Source organism: Ranitomeya variabilis, chromosome 2 (assembly GCF_051348905.1).
Source record: "Ranitomeya variabilis isolate aRanVar5 chromosome 2, aRanVar5.hap1, whole genome shotgun sequence".
In the NCBI taxonomy this organism is placed as follows: domain Eukaryota; kingdom Metazoa; phylum Chordata; class Amphibia; order Anura; family Dendrobatidae; genus Ranitomeya; species Ranitomeya variabilis.
Window position 1 is genome coordinate 910,783,315 of NC_135233.1, and position 21,326 is coordinate 910,804,640.

At 43.2% G+C, this 21,326-nt stretch overlaps 1 protein-coding gene across 1 annotated transcript in view; it reads left to right on the forward strand.

The window, feature by feature from the left end:
- LRRC31 (leucine rich repeat containing 31) overlaps positions 1 to 18,618 on the forward strand; it is a 52,140-nt gene extending 33,522 nt beyond the window's left edge. Inside the window, exons 6-10 of the mRNA XM_077290582.1 lie at positions 6,340 to 6,507; positions 9,297 to 9,464; positions 12,748 to 12,915; positions 13,232 to 13,399; positions 14,772 to 18,618. Coding sequence (XP_077146697.1) covers positions 6,340 to 6,507; positions 9,297 to 9,464; positions 12,748 to 12,915; positions 13,232 to 13,399; positions 14,772 to 15,088 — 989 coding nt within the window. The 3' untranslated portion in view covers positions 15,089 to 18,618. The remainder of the gene's footprint in view (positions 1 to 6,339; positions 6,508 to 9,296; positions 9,465 to 12,747; positions 12,916 to 13,231; positions 13,400 to 14,771) is intronic.
- Positions 18,619 to 21,326: the final 2,708 nt, after the last annotated feature.

Here is a 21,326-nt window from a genome sequence, read left to right on the forward strand (position 1 = left end):
CGCCTGGAAGAGGAAGGAACAGACCTGGCTTACCTCTAGTGAAATTCCCCAAAGATGATAGTAGCCCCCACATATATTAACGGTGAGTTCAGAGGAAAAGACATACACAGTATGAAGGTAGATTTAGCAAAGCGAGGTCCACTTACTAGATAGAGGAAGGATACAAAAGAGGACTTCACGGTCAGCTGAAAAACCCTTTCAAAAACCCATCCTGAGATTACTTTAAGACTCCTGTGTCAACTCATGACACAGGAGTGGCAATTTCAGTCCACAAGAGCTTCCAGTAACAGGGAATGACAAAACTGTAAACTGGACAAAAAATACAAAACAAAAAGGACAAGAGTCCACTTAGCGGATCAGCAGACTAGTAGCAGGAACATGCAACTGAATGACTCAGGTTACAATGATGACCGGCAAGGAAGTGACTGGCAAGGCTAAATAGGGAACTCCCAAAACTGATGGAAACAGGTGAGCTGAGGGAGAAAAGCACACACAAGCCTCCAGTACCACCAGCCACCACCAGGGGAGCCCAAAAAGCGGATCACAACAGTACCCCCCCCTTAAGGAGGGGGCACCGAACCCTCACAAGAACCGCCAGGGCGACCTGGATGAGCCCTATGAAAGGCACGAACCAAATCCGAGGCATGAACATCAGAGGCAGTTACCCAAGAATTATCTTCCTGACCATAGCCCTTCCACTTAACCAGATACTGGAGTCTCCGCCTGGAAATACGGGAGTCCAAGATCTTCTCTATAACGTACTCCAATTCACCCTCAACCAGCACAGGAGCAGGAGGCTCAGCAGAAGGAACCACCGGCACCTCGTATCTCCGCAACAACGACCGATGGAACACATTATGGATAGCGAAAGATGCCGGGAGGTCCAAACGAAAGGAAACAGGGTTAATAATCTCCAAAATCCTATAGGGACCAATGAACCTAGGCTTAAATTTAGGAGAAGAAACCCTCATTGGGACAAAACGGGAAGACAACCACACCAAGTCCCCAACACGAAGGCGAGGACCAACCCGACGCTGGCGGTTAGCAAACCGCTGAGTCCTCTCCTGGGACAAATTCAAATTGTCCACCACTTGTCCCCAAATCCGATTCAACCGATCCACCACAGCATCTACTCCAGGACAATCCGAAGATTCCACCTGACCAGAAGAAAAACGGGGATGAAACCCCGAATTGCAAAAGAAAGGGGAAACCAAAGTGGCAGAACTAGCCCGATTATTAAGAGCAAACTCCGCCAACGGCAAAAAGGCAACCCAATCATCCTGATCCGCAGACACAAAACACCTCAAATACGTCTCCAAAGTTTGATTAGTTCGCTCCGTCTGGCCATTAGTCTGAGGATGGAAGGCAGACGAAAAAGACAAATCAATGCCCAACCTGGCACAGAATGCCCACCAAAATCTAGAAACGAACTGGGTACCCCTATCAGAAACGATATTTTCAGGAATACCATGCAAGCGAACCACATTTTGAAAAAACAAAGGAACCAACTCAGACGAGGAAGGCAACTTCGGTAATGGCACCAAATGAACCATCTTAGAAAAACGGTCACACACCACCCAGATAACAGACATCCTCTGAGAGACAGGAAGATCAGAAATAAAGTCCATAGAGATGTGCGTCCAAGGCCTCTTTGGAATAGGCAAGGGCAACAACAACCCACTAGCCCTAGAACAACAAGGCTTGGCCCGAGCACACACATCACAAGACTGCACAAAAACACGCACATCTCGAGACAGAGATGGCCACCAGAAGGATCTAGCCACCAAATCCCTGGTACCAAAAATTCCAGGATGACCCGCCAGCGTAGAAGAATGAACCTCCGAGATGACTCTACTGGTCCAATCATCAGGAACAAACAGTCTACCAGGTGGACAGCGATCAGGTCTATCCGCCTGAAACTCTTGCAAAGCACGTCGCAGATCTGGGGAAATAGCGGATAATATCACCCCATCCTTAAGGATACCTGTAGGTTCCGAATCACCAGGGGAATCAGGCTCAAAACTCCTAGAAAGGGCATCCGCCTTCACATTCTTAGAACCTGGTAGATATGAGACCACAAAATTAAACCGAGAGAAAAACAACGACCAGCGCGCCTGTCTAGGATTCAGGCGCCTGGCAGACTCAAGGTAAATCAGATTCTTGTGATCAGTCAAAACCACCACCTGATGTCTAGCACCCTCAAGCCAATGACGCCACTCCTCAAATGCCCACTTCATGGCCAAAAGCTCCCGATTACCGACATCATAATTTCTTTCGGCGGCAGAAAATTTTCGAGAAAAGAACGCACAAGGTCTCATCACTGAGCAATCGGAACTTTTCTGCGACAAAACCGCCCCCGCTCCGATCTCGGAAGCATCGACCTCAACCTGAAAGGGGAGAGAGACATCGGGCTGGCGCAACACAGGGGCAGACGAAAAGCGGCGCTTAAGTTCCCGAAAGGCCTCCACAGCGGCAGAGGACCAATTGGCAACATCAGCACCCTTCTTAGTCAAATCCGTAAGAGGCTTAGCAACACTAGAAAAACCAGTTATAAATCGACGATAAAAATTAGCAAAGCCCAAGAATTTCTGAAGACCCTTTAGAGAAGTAGGCTGCGTCCAGTCACAAATAGCCCGAACCTTGACAGGGTCCATCTCAACAGAAGAAGGGGAAAAAATGTACCCCAAAAAAGAAATCTTTTGAACCCCAAAAACACACTTAGAACCCTTTACACACAGAGAATTCTCCCGCAAGACCTGAAAAACCCTCCTGACCTGCTGAACATGAGACTCCCAGTCCTCAGAAAAAATCAAAATATCGTCCAAATACACAATCATAAATTTATCCAGATATTCACGGAAAATATCATGCATAAAGGACTGAAAAACTGAAGGTGCATTAGAAAGGCCGAAAGGCATCACCAAATACTCAAAGTGGCCCTCAGGCGTATTAAATGCGGTTTTCCACTCATCCCCTTGCTTAATTCGCACCAAATTATACGCCTGTGGCAGCAGGTAGCGCTGCTACGGGGCCTATCAGCAGTCCTTCGGTCACCGGGGCAGGGTCGGCTTTCTTACCTGCCGCAGCGGTGTCCTCGATGTCGGCTGGCTCTGCTGGCGGCGGCGTCCGCGACAGTGTTGGCAGCGGCTCCTGTAGCGATGTAGGGAGCGGTGGCGGTGTTGAGGAATCCTCCGCAGGTGTCATCCGGTATGCGGCCCTGGTGGTTACCCGCATCTGCAGGAGCTGGTCAATCAACTTCTCCATTCCGGCCTGCAGGGAGTCAGCGTCAGCGATGGAGGCCTGGCTCCGGTGCCCTTACGGGTAGCTGGGGGAGCCCTCTGCTCCGACTCCACGCTCTGATTCCGGGCAGCTCGCCATGGTGTCCTCCACGTGGCTGACGTCTTCTTCGTCCTTTTCCCGCTCTCTCTCCTTCGTGGGCAGTTCCGTTTTCTTTGTCTCCGCCCGCCATTGAGGATCAGGAGGCGGATCTCGGCTGCTGATGGACACGTCCTCAAGGTACAGAATTATTTAGACTGGGCGGCCATTATTTTTCGCGCTTCTCAGTTTGTTCATGCCCACAACTCCATGCCCTTCTTCTTCTCCTGCGCTCCTCGTGGCGCGGTAATGGCGGCGGTTTTTGGCGGGAATTTTGGCGGCAAATGGCAATACACAGTCTTTAAGCAAGTCACAGTTCAAATACAATTCTGGCACAGTTCTTAGGCACACATGACCTGATTCTTCAGGCTTAAGTACATCCTGTTCGTGACGCCAAGATTTTGTAGCGCCCCCACGTCAAGGGCAATGGGGTACCCGGTACCGGGCACTTCGGTTCGGGGGATATCACGGTGGCCTGACCCGGTCTGTGGCCCTTTTGAGGGGCATCCAATTAAAGGTGTAGTTTGTCTGGTGTTCGTGACGCCACCTGTGGTGTTCGGCCAGGGTGACCGACGCTGCTTAGGGGTTCGCTGGGGTGATGGAAAGGCAGTTAGATGGTATACCTTCCCACAGGTGAAGTATATCCCCAGGGCTTCCCAGATGTGTAGGTGGTGATGGTGGACGATGTAAGGCGCAGTGAATAATGAGGACACAAAAGGGGTGCAGTCTCTTTACCTTTACTGAAGGCTTCAGCATCCACAGTCCAGAGCACTGATCACAGGGCAGTCTGAGTCCGGCCGGTCCGAAGGCACATCCAGAGTTCCCTTATCCAGGTGGAAATCAGTAGCCTTCCTACAAGCGCCTGTGTGTTGTAGTACCTCCCTGCTGAGCACCACGGGATAGTCCTCACAACTTTCGTGGATGTTTCTGATGTTCTCTCTCTCTCTATCCCCCAGATGGTATGGATAGGACAACCCATATGACTGGGATAGCCTGGGGCTTGTTTGTAGGGACCCTAAAGACGCCCCGACCCCCACAATTTGGCACCGTGTCTTCTTAGGTATTAAGGTCGGGCAGCCAACTTGGAATTGACTGTCCTGCTGAAGTAATGCGTAGAGTCAGTTACTCCCTCGGTGTTCCGGCCACCGGCTACGCGCCTCAGAAGGAGGCTGCCGATCTTGGGGCAGAACTCCTCCCGGTATTATCTCCTTGTGCTGTGACTTCGTTTCTCACTCTCCACAATACAATTCCTTTCTTGTCCTTTCTTAGGATGCTGCCGCATGGGGTGCAGGCGCAGCTCCGTGTCTTTCTTTCTCGTGCTAGACCTCTGTCAGGATCCCACCCCTGATAGGGACCCTCTGTCTGCAGCTCAGATGTTCCTCCTTTCCCCCTGTCTGCCTGACAGGTGTTGCCTGGGCCGAGCCCAGTCAGCTTCTGACTAACTTCTTATCCAACCCACCAGTTTTACCTGAATGTGAGGAGTGCCCTAATAGATAGGAGCAAGGCTCCCCCTGGTGGACTGGAGTGTGAAGTGTAGTGTGTGTCTTGTGTTACCTGGCAAGGTGAACTCCTTTACCATCAGACGTAATATCACTCCCCCTGGTGGAAGAGCGACATTACTGCAACGACCAGAACTCTGGGGCGCTGCATTTGTCTTTCCAAATTTTGTTTTATCTTATTAACACACAAAACTAAGTGCAAAAAGCTAAACTCATCTACCAATCTCCCACCTGCTCTTTGTAGCCTTGTTGGGTTTCTTTATCGATTTGTGCACTTTCTCTAATGGCCGGGACGTTGAATGATTGGAGCAGCCAAAGAGTGTCTACAGGGGTGACCAATGTCTATGCTGTGACCAGGGATTGGCTGTAGTGATCATTCGTCGTCATCACCAGAAGAGTAAACGAGGAGATTGTTGAGAGACCCAGCCAGCAGATGATTGGTAGGTGAGTATTTTTTTATCTTAGCAACAAGCTGGACCCATTTTACACAGCGATTTTGACCACTAGAGCATTATAAATTGGTCTAATATCTCAGTGTGGCAATGCTACATCATAACATAATGAAAATGACTGTGAGCGCCGTGCGACTCTTAAGTTGTCCATGATGGACAATTGACAAAAAGTCTAGAGACTTAAAGGGAATTTGTGACTTAAAGGGATTCAATCAGAACAATCTCCGTTCAACCTAAACTGTTTATACGATCATGCTGCTCTCTAAAAGATAATATGATCCACACTTTACTGCTGACACATACCAGCCTGATGAAGTTTTACATTATTGACCAATGTCCTTTTTTTGGGACCCCTAATCTTTAGCTTCTAGCAACTAAGTTTTTATAATTTTTATAATTAGGTCCAATTTTTTGTGTTGTGTTTGTAAAATGAATGTTTTCAAAATAGGAAATCATGTCATTGTCATTTTTAATTGAATATTGGGACGCCCTTTTCTGAAAAATCCGTACTTGAAAACATTTTTCAAATTATGTTTCTGATTCATTAGGACCCAAATCATTTAAAATATGTCATTAAAAAAAAAAAAATGAAAATTGCTAATTTGGCAAGTAATGGGTTAATATCGCACAGCAGACTGCACTGTTTAGCCGCCACAATTTATCACGTTAGCACACATGCAGTGGTATACGTCGAAGCCTTTAGTTGTCGGTATACATTTTCCTGACATATCTTTTTTTAAAATTATTTAAACCCGTAGAGACAGAGTTAGGGCTTCTTCTTACCTGCTTGATGTACGTCCGAGTCTCACAGGTTAAAACCCGGCTCTGCCGCCGGCACTTGGGAGCGGAGCATGCAGCTCCATGTATTGCTGTGCGGCCGCATGCTCCGCTCTGGAGTGCCGGCGGCAGACCCGGGATTTAACCTGCGAGACCCGGCCGTGTTTCACGCAAGTGAGAAGGAGCCCTTAGCAGAAGACATTATTCTGTGTGAATAGACTTTTTCTGTATTTCAGCACAGGCCATCAGTAAGATGTCAAGAATTGAAGTTTTGGAACTGTCAGAAAACAAAGAGCTTGGAAGTACAATGAAGAACATCACTGAGGAACTAAAAAACTGCTCATGTTTGTGGGCTTTGAAACTGCGCTCTACGTGCTTACATCAGGACGGCGTCAGCTATCTGAGTCAGTAACTATGTCTGCTATATCTTATAAAGCTTATATTCATTTCTTTCAGTCCCAGAAGCCTCCATAGATATATACAGTGATTTTTTTTTACATCAGTGCCATAGAAATACAACACAGAAATGCTTACAGGTCAGTAGTATTCCCGAGAATACGGCTGTCCTTTATCCATCTCACACTTTGCTATCTGTCTCGGTATAAATAGTGAAATGAAGGCTGCCATTATGCAGCATGAAGAATGGCTGGAGGCGAGGGCAGTGCTGTTTTCTTTCTTTTTATAAGGATTACTAGACAAATGGCACAGAGATGTACTATAGAGGACGGGTACTTACTGCATTTTATAAGTGACAGATCTGCTATCAGTCTTCTTAAAGAGTAAGCAAAATTTGTTAATGATTTTTCATATTTAGCAGGCACTTGAATAGCCTGCAGATAGGTGAGATTCCGGTTCCTCGGACCCCCACAGATTGTCCCGTTATAGTCCCAAGAAGTGCGCAGCTCAGGAGACAGAAGGGCACAGCTCCTATCACAGTGCACACGGACTGCAGTATGGATTCAATGGGAAGAATAGGCTTAAAGAGAACCTGTCAGCACAATTTTATAATGTAAAGTAAAGACATGGCTGTAATGGAGCTGTAATACAGAATACATTGATATAGTTGGTGAAGAAATCGACTTTGTTGTTGTTCTTTAATCATCATTTGAAGTTTTCTGCTAATTAGATTTTGGTGCACAGGGGCCGGACTGTGCACGGGGTCTTCTCCTCCCCATCTGTGATTCCCTGCCCCTCTGCCTGACATCGGTCATGGAATTACAGGTCACTGCTGAGATTTCACAGAGAGGAGGCAGTGGTGCACAGACATCCCATCTACCTGCAAGCTAATCAAGTGCCTGATAAATATGAAAAATGATTAATAAGTTTTACTTTACATTACAAAATCGTGCTGAACGGTTCTCTTTATAAGCCTATGCTTCCTATTGACTTTTTATTCCGGTGTGTGTGCACCCAGACCCCAACCAATCTACAAGAGATTCAAGTGCCTGTTCTGAAAAATTTGGAAGAAAGTTTGCTTACCCTTTAAAGGGAACCTGTCACCCCCAAAAGGTGAGCTAAGCCCACCGGCATCAGGGGCTTATCTACAGCATTCTGTAATGCTGTAGCTAAGCCCCCGATGTATCCTGAAAGATGAGAAAAAGAGGTTAGATTATACTCACCCAGGGGCGGTCCCAGTTCTGTTCTGGTCCGATGGGCGTCGCAGTGTGCAGGCCGGCGCCTGAAAGGTCAGAGAGGCCCAGCGCCTGCGCACTGCAGTACTTTGCTCTGCCCTCAACAGGGCAGACAAAGAACGGCTGCGTTGGAGCTGCAGGGTGAAGACAAGAAGAGGACGTCATCGTAAGAAGATTGGAGGCCCCGGACCGGACCGCAACACCCATCGGACTCGGACCGCAGCGGGACCGCCCCTGGGTGAGTATAATCGAACCTGTTTTTCTCATCTTTCAAGATACATCGGGGCTTATCTACAGCATTACAGAATGCTGTAGATAAGCCCCTGATGCCGGTGGGCTTAGCTCATCTTCGATTTTGGGGGTGACAGGTTCCCTTTAAAGGTTTTCTGTACTTTGTGCGAAACTTAAGAGTTTCCTTGACAATAAGCAGATAACAAAGTGTTCATCTGCTGGGACCCACTGTAATCAGATATGAGGAAGTCTGGTAGTAAAGATTCAAATGCTTTGTAGTGCCACCACTATGGACAGTAAGCATTGTAATGTGGGACAGGACAGGTCCAGAGAGAGACATAGAGCCTGTACAAAAACGTACCTTGGAGACATGGGCACTGTGTACCACTGTATTGTGCGTCTGTACTGCATCAGATTAAAGGGAACCTGTCACCAGTTTTGGCCGATATGAGATATGGCCATCACCTTTCTGGGCTGATATATAGCATTCCATAATGCTGTATATCTGCCCCAAACCCAACCTGGAAGAGAAGAAAAATAACTTTTATTATACTGACCTGCGGGGCGGTCCGGTCGAGGGGTGTCACTCTTCTTGATCTTGCGCCTCCCATCTTCTTGCGATGCCGCCCTCCTTCTTGGTTAATGTGGATAACGCATCCCTGCATCATCCACACAGTCTGCTAGCCATTGAGTTCCTGCGCAGGCATAAGACTTATCTGCCCTATTGAGGGCAGAGCAAAATCCTGCAGTGTGCAGGTGCTGGGCCTCTCTAACCTTTCCCAGCTCCTTCGCACTGCAGTACTTTGCCCTCAACAAGGCAGATAAGTAAGCCTGCGTAGGAATGCAATGCCGAGCAGACTGTGTGGATGACGCGACATCCACACGAACCAAGAAGGAGGACAGTGATTGTTAGAAGATGGGAGGCGCCGGACCAAGAAAAGTGACACTCATCAGACTGGATCGCCCCGCAGGTGACTATAATAAAAGTTATTTTTCTTCTTTTACAGGTCGAGGTGGGGGCAGATATATAGCATTATAGAATGCTGTATATCAGCACTGAAAGGTGATGGCCGCAATTCATATCGGCCAAACCTGGTGACAGGGTCACTTTAAATATTCTTCTTTAGTTCTAATATGGCAGCTGAAGACTGGAATAGCTATGTAATATGGCATCTGATGGAGAATAATTCCTATAAAGCACTGTGTTTGCAATCATATAAGTAATAAAGTCCATTATATATTTACAGAATGTTTTTCTATGCTTGATAGAGAAAGATTTTTAGTGGTTGTCTCAAAATTAATGAAGAAATATTTTTTTTCTTTTTCTTAAGGTTCTGCATTTCAGTATTGGCCTTACTTACGAAAATTGGATCTATCATGCAATAAGGCAACGGGTGGTGGATTTTGCGAGGCTGCAGCACGTCTGACAGCGTTCAAACAGCTGGAAATGCTGGATATTCATCAATGCTGCCTTTCCAGAGCTGATGTCACAGCACTGAGTAATACAATTATTTTATATACATATATTTATATATATCATAGCAATTACAAATGTGGATATTACCAGGTATTTTTAAAGTATACCAACCATTTAATCGACATGTAAAGTCAGCAGCTCTGGTGAGAATTATTTGATTCCTCAGTACACATCTATAGTATTAATCATAATTATTAAACTTTCTGCCAAATATTGCGTAATCCTTCTTATGCCTTCAAAACAACTTTGAGCCATGGACTCCACAAGGCCTGTGACGGAGTCCTGTGCTATCTGGGATCTACACGTTAGCAGCAGATTCTGTATGTCCTGTGGGTCTCTAGGAGGGCAAGTTAACTCCTTCATCTCTTTGTCATGTTGTTTAAAACATTTCTAAACAATTTTTGCAATGTGGCATGTCACGTTATCAGTAAGAAACTGCTGTCATTAGAGAACTCCATTGCCACATAACAGTGTCCTTGGTGTCCACAATGTTTAGGAAGGTTGTACATATCAAAGTATCATCCACAAGAATACAGGGAGCCAAGGTGTCCTGGCAGGACATTGCCCACATACCCAAACTCTGGGCAACTATAATCTAAGTTTAAGTCTGTGGGCAATGCTCTGCTGGGAATATACTGATGAAAGGCTCGGTGTGACCCTGAAACGTGTTGATATACCTTTGAAAAAGCTTTCAAAGTGAGAACAATCAGATACAACTGAACATTCCACAATTTCCGGAGCACAACCTATGTCTTTTATCACCAAACTGCTCTGTCAATAGAGCAGGTCATCAGTATCTCCCGGCATTCACATGATCCGCTGTTATCTGCTATGGCGACAGCTGGAGATGGTACAGCGCAGCCCCATATATTCTTTGGCCACTCCCGGGTACCGCACCTCATCTCTAATTCACTTGAATAGGAGATAAAGTGCAGTAATTGGCAGCAGCAAATAAATAATGTAATGAATATGCTTGTTCTAGATAATCCCTTTAAGAGAGGACAACTATATTGATAATTACTACTGCAAAGCATACACATTCATATAAATAAAAAATGATCGGCTCAAAAAATACCAAAGGGGAGGACCATAAGGCAACCAAAGAAAATGTAGGAACAAACAGAGTCCTCCAAAGATGATGTGGCCAGGTTGCATTTCCAACTTTTAATGCGTTTTTAACTAAATTTATGTACTTGAATAAATTTACTTTTTTATGAGAATCAATCTTGGAGGACTCTGTTTGTTCCTACATTTTCTTACATTCATATAAGTGCCTGTCCCTAATGGGATGACAATCACAATATGTCTAAAAAAGTAGCCTAATGTTAATGGAGAAAAACGTGACTAGGAAATTAATTATTAAACCATCACCAGTGTTGTTACATGTAAATGGGCCTTGAAGCACATATATATAGGCCAATTTGAAAGAAAGGTAATTGGCACAAGGAAGCTGAAGTAGCCTAAGGAAAGTCATAGAAGTATGGGACCAATGCACAACCTCCAGCAGTCCAATGTCAGCCAGATTAGTATGAAGTAGTGGTACAATGGTCTTTTCCAATATGCCATTAAGGGTATGTACACATAACATCTTTTAGATGCCAAAGTCCTCACCAAATTTTTCAAGCAGAAGATGCTTCAGCAACGCACCGATGTGTTTTTCATAAAGCGTTTTTTTTTTTCGTCTTCTCGGTCATTGTGGCAACATTGCCGCCTGCATTTTTTTTCTCACTTGTATATATAAAATAGTGAGTGGCTTCCAAGAAAGTTGCCTGAAGACTGGTCAGGTCTAGAGATGGGCAAACCCAAACTTATGAGTTCGGCATTCCTACCGTTACTGTCCGGTGCTACACACAGAACATGGACTTTCCCGGAAAGTCCGTACCAATGTTCAGGAGTTCTGGGGTAAGTCCTGAAGAGAGAGAAATAATTGTTTCGCCATTCCCACTTTGGGTAACCTTTATTTTCTATGGGGTTTGGGCTCCGGTTGAAGTTCTGGTACTGTTTTGGTAGTCGAATCGAACTCTGAAGTAAAGTTTGGGTCTGGTACCAGAATCTGAACTTTCACCGATCTGCCTATTCCTAGTCAGGTCACTTCTTTTAACCACTCTGCAGCTGTGGAAGCTTGAAGCACTTAAAAGCTCCAAAGACTGAACATTTGCACAGCAAGTCATTTTTACATTGCAGTGCATACGTTCATTCTTTTTTAAAAAAAAATTCAGGTGGGTTATGGAGCAGATAAGCCTGAAAAAGACGTTGTGTCGACATACCCAAAGGGCTTGTGTCCTATTCTCTAAGGCTACGTTCACATTTGCGTTGTTGGGCGCAGCGTCGGTGACGCAACCAACAATGCATGCACACAACGCAGCATTTTGCGACGCATGCGTTGTCATAAGATCCTACTGATCGGGAATTTTGGCGCAGGGAAAACGCTTCAAGTAGCGTCCCCTGCGCCCTGTCTTGTGCGTCTATATGACGCATGCGTCGTAAAACGCAGTACAACGCATACCGGCGCATGTCCATGCTCCCCCCATGTTAAAGATAGGGGCGCATGACGCATGCGTCGGTATGCGTCGACGACGCTGCGCCCAACATCGCAAATGTGAACGTAGCCTTAGTCAAGACGTAATGTTTTCGAAGACTGCAGAGATAGATTTGAGATTGATGGACTACATTGATGTGAATATTGAAAAGTAAAATACCTTCTAAAGCTATGTGTATAGTATATAAAGTCTTCCTTATAATTAGTTCTGATAAACAGGATGGAAATGTACATCAGTGTTGGTTGAACTGAATCTAGAAGTGAGCTGAGTCTAAATTTGGCCACACACTAGATAAATTATTTTGCCGAGATCTGTTAACAGTATTAAATGTATGGGGCAAACTGACTGGTCCCTGATATATGGTCTTAAGGTGACCATAGACATAAGGTATCTCTCAGATTGCCCTCAGCTCTCTGATAAACAAGGATGCTTACCTTATCATCCTTGGAAGTAAAGGTCAGTCATGCTGAAATCCAACAAGTCCAATCTTTACTTTTCTCAACAGTAGACATTAAATTGTCAGTGGATCGCACTGACAATTATTCAGTGACCATGGCCAGCTTAGATCACCACGTTGGATCCGAGTATACATCATGACAGATGAGTAGTTACATGTACAGAATTTTAGAGTTGGATTTGGGATTTCAAATTGTATAAAGCCCCATCACTCACTACAGCACTGTAACAGAAATATAGGGATTGTGAATGAAAAAAAAAAAAAAAAACAAGAAGGCTTTTGTGTAATGTTTTATTTTTATTTTGTAGCCCAGGTCATACCACTCTTATCCAACCTTCAGTTTCTAGACATATCATCCAACAAAAACATAGGACTTTCTTCAGAACATCTTTTCAGCCGGTTACGCTTTTTGCCTAAATTAAAATCTGTGAATATCAGCAACTGCACATTAAAGAAAGAATCCTTTGCAGGACTAGGTAAGGACTTAAATCTATAAATCATTTTCACAAGATATTCTGTACATTAGTAATTGATCATCCTCTGAAATGTGATGTCATCTACAACATATTTCCTGCAATTATTGAGCACCATGATGACCACAAATAAGTGGAGGCTGAAATAGCGGAATATGGATCCATATTTCTATTATATTATAGGTGGTAAATACTACATCATAATAGAAGAACAAACCTCTGCACAAATTCTGCACATTTTGTAAATGTTGCAAACAATCTTCAATCTTTACAGTGCAGTGAATGTTACATGACAAGTAACTTTAACATGTATCCCTAGCTGAAGCCTCACATTATCTAATGGACCTTCAGATGCTGGACCTTTCCTGGAATAAATGTGTTGGAGGAAACCTGAATCTGCTTTCTGGAGCTCTACAGAGTGCAACCGGTCTACAAAGCCTCCTTCTGAGCAGCTGCAATCTGGTCACACAGGACCTGGCAGTCATAGGTAGTAACAGCTGTACTGTATGAGCAATAGTTTGTTTATTGTGTGGATATAATGCTAGATTTCATACATTAAGTCAATTTACACTTCTTCCCATTTACTAAACCTTGGACCCTGCAAATACTTAAAGTTTAGAAAAGGGGCTAAACGCAGATTTCCATTATCATTCAGGAGCTAACAGAAACGTTGGCAACTACTTACAGAGATATTTGTATTTTTGACCATTGCTGTAGTGTTGATAGGAGTCAGAAATAGATTTTTGTCTGAAGCTGCCCATTGGGTATATTACATGGCTGTATCGCAGTATCATAGAATGTTAGAATTGGAAAGGACCTCTAGGGTCATCGTGTCCAACCCGCTGCTCAATGCAGGATTCACTAAACCATCTCAGACATATGTTTGTCCTCTGTTTGAAGACTTCCATTGAAGGAGAACTCACCACCTCTCGTCAAAAAGTTTTTTTCTAATGGCTAATCTGTATCTACTCACTTTCAGTTTCATTTTATTGCTTTTTGTGATTCCATGTGTAAATGAGAATAAAGCTGATCCCTCTACAATGTAACAGCCCTTGAGATATTTTGAGAGCTGGAGGCATTAAACAATCCATGCCATGTGGATTGTTATAATTCCTGCAGTCCAGAGACAATGCAACGTTACAATCATCCATCTTGAGTAGTTTATATTTTTATAGGACTATGTTCAGTTTCCTTATAGGATGAGCTTTTGGTTTGGATTTTGCACCAAAAAAACACTCCCAAATGTTTCTAATTTGCTTGAAACAAGATTCCCATGCATTTGAGTGCCAATTATTTTTTTTTCCTTGCGTTTTTTAGCGTGTGGTAGAAAAGACATAATGTAAATTCTTTGGTGCGTTTTCTGTCCATAAATCACATAAAAATCTGGTGTTTTCTTGAGGATTTACGATTTTGGGAAAGTTTTTACTACTGCAATACCACATATTATAATTAGTCAAAAAACACTTGAAAATTGTGTTACAAATATGTTCTTACAAAACCATGTTAAAAAAAACACATGTTTATAAATGTCTTGATGTACATTTTTGAGCCTGAAAAATCCATTTAAAAATACCTCCGTCTGAACATCTCTAATAATAACTTGCCATCTTTAGACAAGCCCTGTTCACACTGGACTTTGCCCTAACAGTAGCCATACATTATATGTTACCTATTTAGCCATTTTCATGTAATTTTTAGAATAAATATCTGAGATTGGTGAAGTATTCTTTGAAAGAAGATCCTGTGTTAACGTGACCTAGAGGGACACACATAAGAATATGATTATACTCAGTGTGAACTTGCAATGTACTTTGGTAAGGTATTGTGTGTCTGAAATCTTTTTATTCCATTTCTTGCAGCATCGGCAGCTCAAAATGGTCATCTGGAAGGATTAGAGCAGCTGGACATCGCCTATAATGACACGGTGCCCGATGAAGGGTGGTCCCTATTCTTTGAAAGTGTGTCTGCTCTGAAGAACATTGTGGAGTTAGATATTAGTTTGAGGCCTGCTTCATCGCGTGGATGTGGACCATGGTTCATACATTTACTATCCAATTTGGTAAAGTTACCTAAACTGAAGGAATTAGGAATGCAACGCTGGGCGCTGTCCGGAGCCGAGCGTCAGCAGCTAGGCCGCATCCAAGCAGAGATGAAGATCAATATACACTATGACTAATCTCTTACATATATACTGTATAATACAAACGTTCAATATGACAAGTTTCATGTGACATTGACTAAGAGGGGGGAATCGCCTTTAAACTTCCTAAGAAAGTGCAATGACTGAGCTACGTGCACTGGAACTTACAAGGCTTTTAGATATTATAAGATATGTGTTTGCTTAATACAGAACTGGTTATGCAGGAATGAGAAACAAGAAACCATCTTTCTGCAGGCATTATACTGTACAACGACATTCTGTTTTGAAATGTTCTCTTTATTCTCTGAAGAAAAGACAAGTCAAGATCATATAAACTAACTTACATGACAACATTTTGAGGCTCAGAATTCCATGATACAGAACTTGTTTAAAGGGAATCTGTCAGTACGATCAACCCTCCTAAATTATCTGTATGGAGTGTCATAGGAAGCTGAATAAAATGGCACCTTAATATCCCCAATCTGATGTCTTATTCCAGAGAAATCCACATGTTTCTTAATATGTAAATGAACTGTTAAGATTGAACTGTTAAAATTGGCCAATTCATGTGTACCTGGCAGCCAAGGTGATTCTCGTTGCCAGGACCTAATGCCAATCCTCTCTTAGACAGTCTACTTCTTTTTGGGAACTTAATGTGAATCCTCTCTTAAGGTACCTTCACACTCAGCAACTTTACAACGAGAACGACAACGATCCGTGACGTTGCAGCGTCCTGGATAGCGATCTCGTTGTGTTTGACACGCAGCAGTGATCTGGATCCCGCTGTGATATCGCTGGTCGGAGCTAGAAGTCCAGAACTTTATTTGGTCATCAGGTCGGCGTGTATCGTCATGTTTGACAGCAAAAGCAACGATGTCAGCAATGTTTTACATGGAGCTAACGACCTGTGAGAACGATAAGTGAGTCACCGTTACGTCACAGGATCGCTCCTGCATCATTGTGGAGCTGCTGTGTTTGACGTCTCTACAACGACCTAAACAGCGACGCTGCAGCGATCGGGTCGTTGTCTATATCGCTGCAGTGTCACTGAGTGTGACGGTACCTTTAGACTGAAGTTTATATCTCTATGGAGGGGTAAGATCCTACTGCAATTAAAAAAGCCTGAGGCTAAGGGGTGGAGTGCTCAGTCAGAAGGCTAATACATACGAATATCAATAAAACTGACCACCACATCCAAACATTAATTAGGTCTGAACAGGTGCTTACCTAGAGTCGCCAACTCATATACAATCAAACAAATAAAGCAGCACACTCTTGATATTTTTTGACATTTTTTTGTCCGTCATTACATGTCTCACACTTATAATTCCCCTTTTCATCTAAAATAATCTCTGGAGGCAGATTCTCATGCAGATTTGTGTCCCGCCAATTGATCTTAATTGCAAATTTACATATTAAGAAAATTGTGGCTTTCTCTGGAATAAAACATCGGATCCCAGATATCAGGGTATCATTCTGTTCAACTTTTTATGACCTGCATGACTATATACAGTAGACTGCTTAGAACGGTTAGCCCTACTGACAGATTAAGCGGAGAAGCTATCTTCTAACATGTAACCACATGTTCAGAGATCTGTATGGTGACAAAGAACAGAAGCTGAGGGTGTTCTGAAAGGGGTTTTCCCAAAATAGCAAGTTATCTCCTATCTATGGGGAAAACTTGCTGATTGATGTGGGACCAATTACTGGAGCCCACGGTAGCCATGCCACCTTGAAGGAAGCAAAGGTGCGTATTCTCGGCCTCGAATACATTCATTGTCTACAGGCCTGCTGGAGAAAGACAAGTACAACGGACAGTGTTTTACTGCAGTCCCATTGGCAATGAATGGAGCAGAAGTCGAGCTTGTGCACCTCCACTCTATTCAAGATCGGACTGCAGAGTCCTGTTATCTCTATATTAACGAATAGCGGATAACTTGCTATTTAGAAAAAATTCTATAAATTTATGTGACGTTTTTACCTTTTACAGGAGATCATCTAGAGGCCAATGTCAGTTCTACGATGCAAGTGGATAGATAGACACAGCATTCAAAATCTAAAATTATTTATTTAGGTCCATAAAAACTAATTGTACTTTGTGTCATGGCTCAGGATGGGATTTCCTTTCCCATCCTGGGCATGTTGGGGTTAACTCTGCTTGGCCTCCTTTTGGTTTAAGGAGGGCTATTTTAATCCGCTCTGGTGCCAGGTTCTCTGTCAGTGATACATCCGATCACGGCTGAGTAGCTGACCTAGGTGACCCTAGTGTATACCGCTTGTTCCTCTGTGTGCTTGTTCCGTGTATGATTTGGCTTGTCCCTCGGTTTGTGTCTGCATTGTGATTCTGTACTTCTTAGGATTCTCCAGTTCTGACCTTTGGCTAAGTTCCCTGACTGTGTCTGCACCCCTGGTTACTGCAACTCCTCTCTGGTTCCTGACTATGGCTTGTATCGCACCATTCCTCTACCTAATCCCTAGGACACTGCATTACCCTCTGGTGACTGAACTTGGCTTGTCTGACCTTGCTCCCGGCGCCGCGGGCTCCCGCTTTCATTTTCTCTCCCGTACGGGAGTCGTCTCCCTCTCCAGCCACTCCCCTGGAGGTCATGCATCTCAGGTCCTGCTCTCCTGTGGCTCTCCTCCGGAGGTCACATGTCTCAGGTCCTACTCTCATGCGGCTCGCACTCTGCCGCGGCCACGCGCTCCAAGGCGAGATTGCTGTCTCCCTCCATACTTCCCCCTGGTGTTCATTACACTTTGAGCCTGATACAATGTTGTTGTCAGTAAAGGACCCTTGGTCTCCTTGGCACACAGAACAATGGCAGATATTAATATAGCGAGCACACAATACATTGTACATTAAATTGAGATTATATATTTATCATAGTACATTGAAATGTTACATTGTATATAAATTACGGTAATCAAACTAATTACATGGCTTGGTAGGGTAGTAAAAGACAAGATGAAACGTATCTTTCTGGTCGCAAACTGATATTTTTATGAGCAAATCAACTTTGAATCTTTATGTAAGTGGAGCAGCAATTAATTATTCCTTGGTAAGCGCTACCTCCATGTGTGTCCATTAATGAAGAAGACAGTGGTGCAGAAGACACATTAATCAAAGGGGTGGCTAGGTGCAGTTTCCAGGAATCTGCCCATTCAAGATGCGCCTGTAGCCTCATTTACATAAAGTTGATTTTCTCAGCAAAGGAATATTTATTTGTGACCAGGAATGAATGTTTAAACTTGTCCTTTTATACCTTATGGGTCTGTCAATCAATTAAAAGATCAAACAATCACAATCAAATAATATATAATATTATGATTAGGTATAAAAAGGTAAATGGTCATCTGTATCGAATGCTATTGTTTGTTAAAGGACATTTTATGAGTAGATACATGGAAGGTAATTTGTGTACAGTGCTCAGCATAAATGAGTACACCCCAATAGATTTGTCAGAAAACCTTTAGTTTCCTTTCAGAATAAACATTTTCTATGGGGTGCTAAACTATAAAATAGTAACACAAATGTTGAACATTAATGGCAAACAAAATTTGTTATTTTGCACACACAAAGAAGTAATTTTTACAACAAAGTCATTCAAAACCAATGTTGCAATGTACACCCCAATGAATGTTTCAGGAGCAAAGCTAAATTTTAGACAATAACATTCTAATTAACAAGAATTCAACCACAAATAAGTCTAATTATTCATCAAACAGGTGTCCAGCAGACAGCTGTCTATAAATGGGCTTTACTTAACAAAGTGTCAGCAATGGCACCACATGGAAGAGAAATGTAACAACTGCAAAAGAAAGTAATTTTTATCCAATAAAGGTGAAGGCTACAAGAAGATCAGCAAAGCTTTACTAATCCATCAAAATAGTTTAGCAAAAGTGATTAAAAAATTAACAAAATGGAACTGCAACCATCTCTCTGAGATGTCCAGGCCGATCTCGGAAGTTAACATCTAAACAGGAGCATCTTCTAGTGAGAAGGTCTGAAGAAAATTGACATGCAAATTCACAGCAGTTAGCTAAAGAAATAGAAAGCCAAATTGTGGTGAGCATTTCCTGGGACACAATACGGCATACACTGCAGGAAAATTATATGTAAGGGTGTCATCTACAAAGGATGCCTCTCCTAAAGCCCATGCATAAAAAGTCTACATACGATCTGCCAGGGCCTAAGATGAAAAATATTAAATCTCATGGGACTCTATGGAGTGATGAGGCCAACATAAATGTTTTTTGGAACTGATGGCTTCAAAACAGTATGGTAATACAAAGTTAAAGAGTACAAACAAAAATGGATGGTGCCTCCAGTGAAACATGGTGGAGCAGGGACATTATGTGGGACTGCATGAGTGCTGCTGGTGTCGGGGAGCTATATTTAATTAAGGGTATCATGAAATCACAGGTATACTGCTTTATTTGAAAGAGAAGATGTTACTATCACTCTCTGTGCCATTGGAAGATGTACACTTTTTCCTACATGTCAATGATCCAAACACACATCAAAAGCCACTTTTGCATTGATGAAGAACAGGGTGAAAGTGATTAAGTGGCCCAGTATGTCTCCTGATCTGAACCCAATCGAACACCTATAGGGAATTCTGCAGAGACAAGTTGAGCATCACTATCCATCCAGCATCCAGGCTCTAAAAGTGATTGTTCTGGAAGAATGGAAAAAGATAGCTGCCACCCACTTGTTCATTCCATGCCTAGAAGACTTGGTGCGGTTCTTAAAAATCATGGAGGTCATACAAAATACATGTGGTAGTAGTTTTTGATGTGGGGTGTATTCATTTTTGCATCCACTGAGTTTAGTAAAACTGAAGATTTTGTAAGGAAAGTTACATGATTAACCTTACTTTCATGCTATGGGTTAAATACATATTCTCTGAAACTCTGTCTTGTCATAATTTTGGAAATTGTTCTTGTGTTCAGTGAGATATTGATTAAAATCTTACTAATCCAAGTGGGTATAGTCATTTACGCTGGCCACTGTAGGTTCAAACCCATGCACCCCCACCATGAGCAGCAAGAAGGGGCCACAGCACTTAAAGTGTACCTATCACTGCTCTTTTTATTCACATAAACAATAGCTAGCCCTGCACTAAATAGTTTTTCTAAATTTTAAGTGATTGAAAAAACTATTAATTCTCTTTGTACCCAGCATCTAAAAGACGTGACTCTCCAGGGATAGTTCGGTTTGAACATGTTGATAGTGTGATCCCAATTTGCTGCATATTAATTAAAGAACGAAGTTGGAATCATTAATACAGCAGTCAATTAGTAACAATATTACAGCACTTACTAATTGATAACTGCTGATTTAATTATGGAGGTAGTGCTCCTTTAAAGCACCACTCCATATTTTTTTTTATAATTCAGTGCTGGAGTGGCGCTACTAATCTAAGTTCCTTGACCCTAGTCTTATACTTGCTTGCTGCCTTCTTCAACTGCTAGCAGCCCAGCACCAGTCCCACGCCACCATCTTGTCAGTCCCGCAACTTCTGAATGACTGGAAGTCAGAGGTAACGGTCACAAGCACAGTGTAAGTCTATGAGAGCCTTGATCTGGCTTTTTTCTGGCTCTCATAGACTCATGACTTACATTGAGTTGCGGTCCTCTGGCTCACCAAGCAAACACTGGGCTGATCTGCAGATCACAAACTGCTGGAGAGAGACTGGAGCAGTGCTGATAAAAGATGATGATGGTGGCTGGTAAGTATAAGGCTAAGTGCTGAGAACTTAGGTTAGTAGAACCACTTCAGCGCTGCAATAAAAAAAAAAACCCTGGAGTGGTGCTTCAAGCTTCATGTACACTGAAAGATAATCGTGATCGAGTCTTCCTTCGTTTCACTATAATCTTGCATTGTAAACAGGCTGCCAATCACCCGATAAGTAAGCAAACTACTCATTTATCAGGTGGAATAATTTTTAAGCAGGCTTAAAAATCATCATACTCAACAGTGTCATCCTGTGTAAACATGATTCGTGCTACCAAGGACAATGGAAGCCTAGACACACAAAAAAATCTATTACAGATCGTTTAGCGTGCATCATTTAGAGCGGTCTGCCTGTGTACATAGGCTTTTAAACAGTTGATTTTTTTGTAATATGCTTGTCACGGTAACTTTGGGGTAGCAATGCGCCTTTATTCATTTGTGCTCTGCTGCAATGTAACATGGTTGCACGACCTGTCTCATGGCGAAATTCACCGTGTAGCCCCAGCCAATGGGTAAATATGTACCGATCGGCGGATG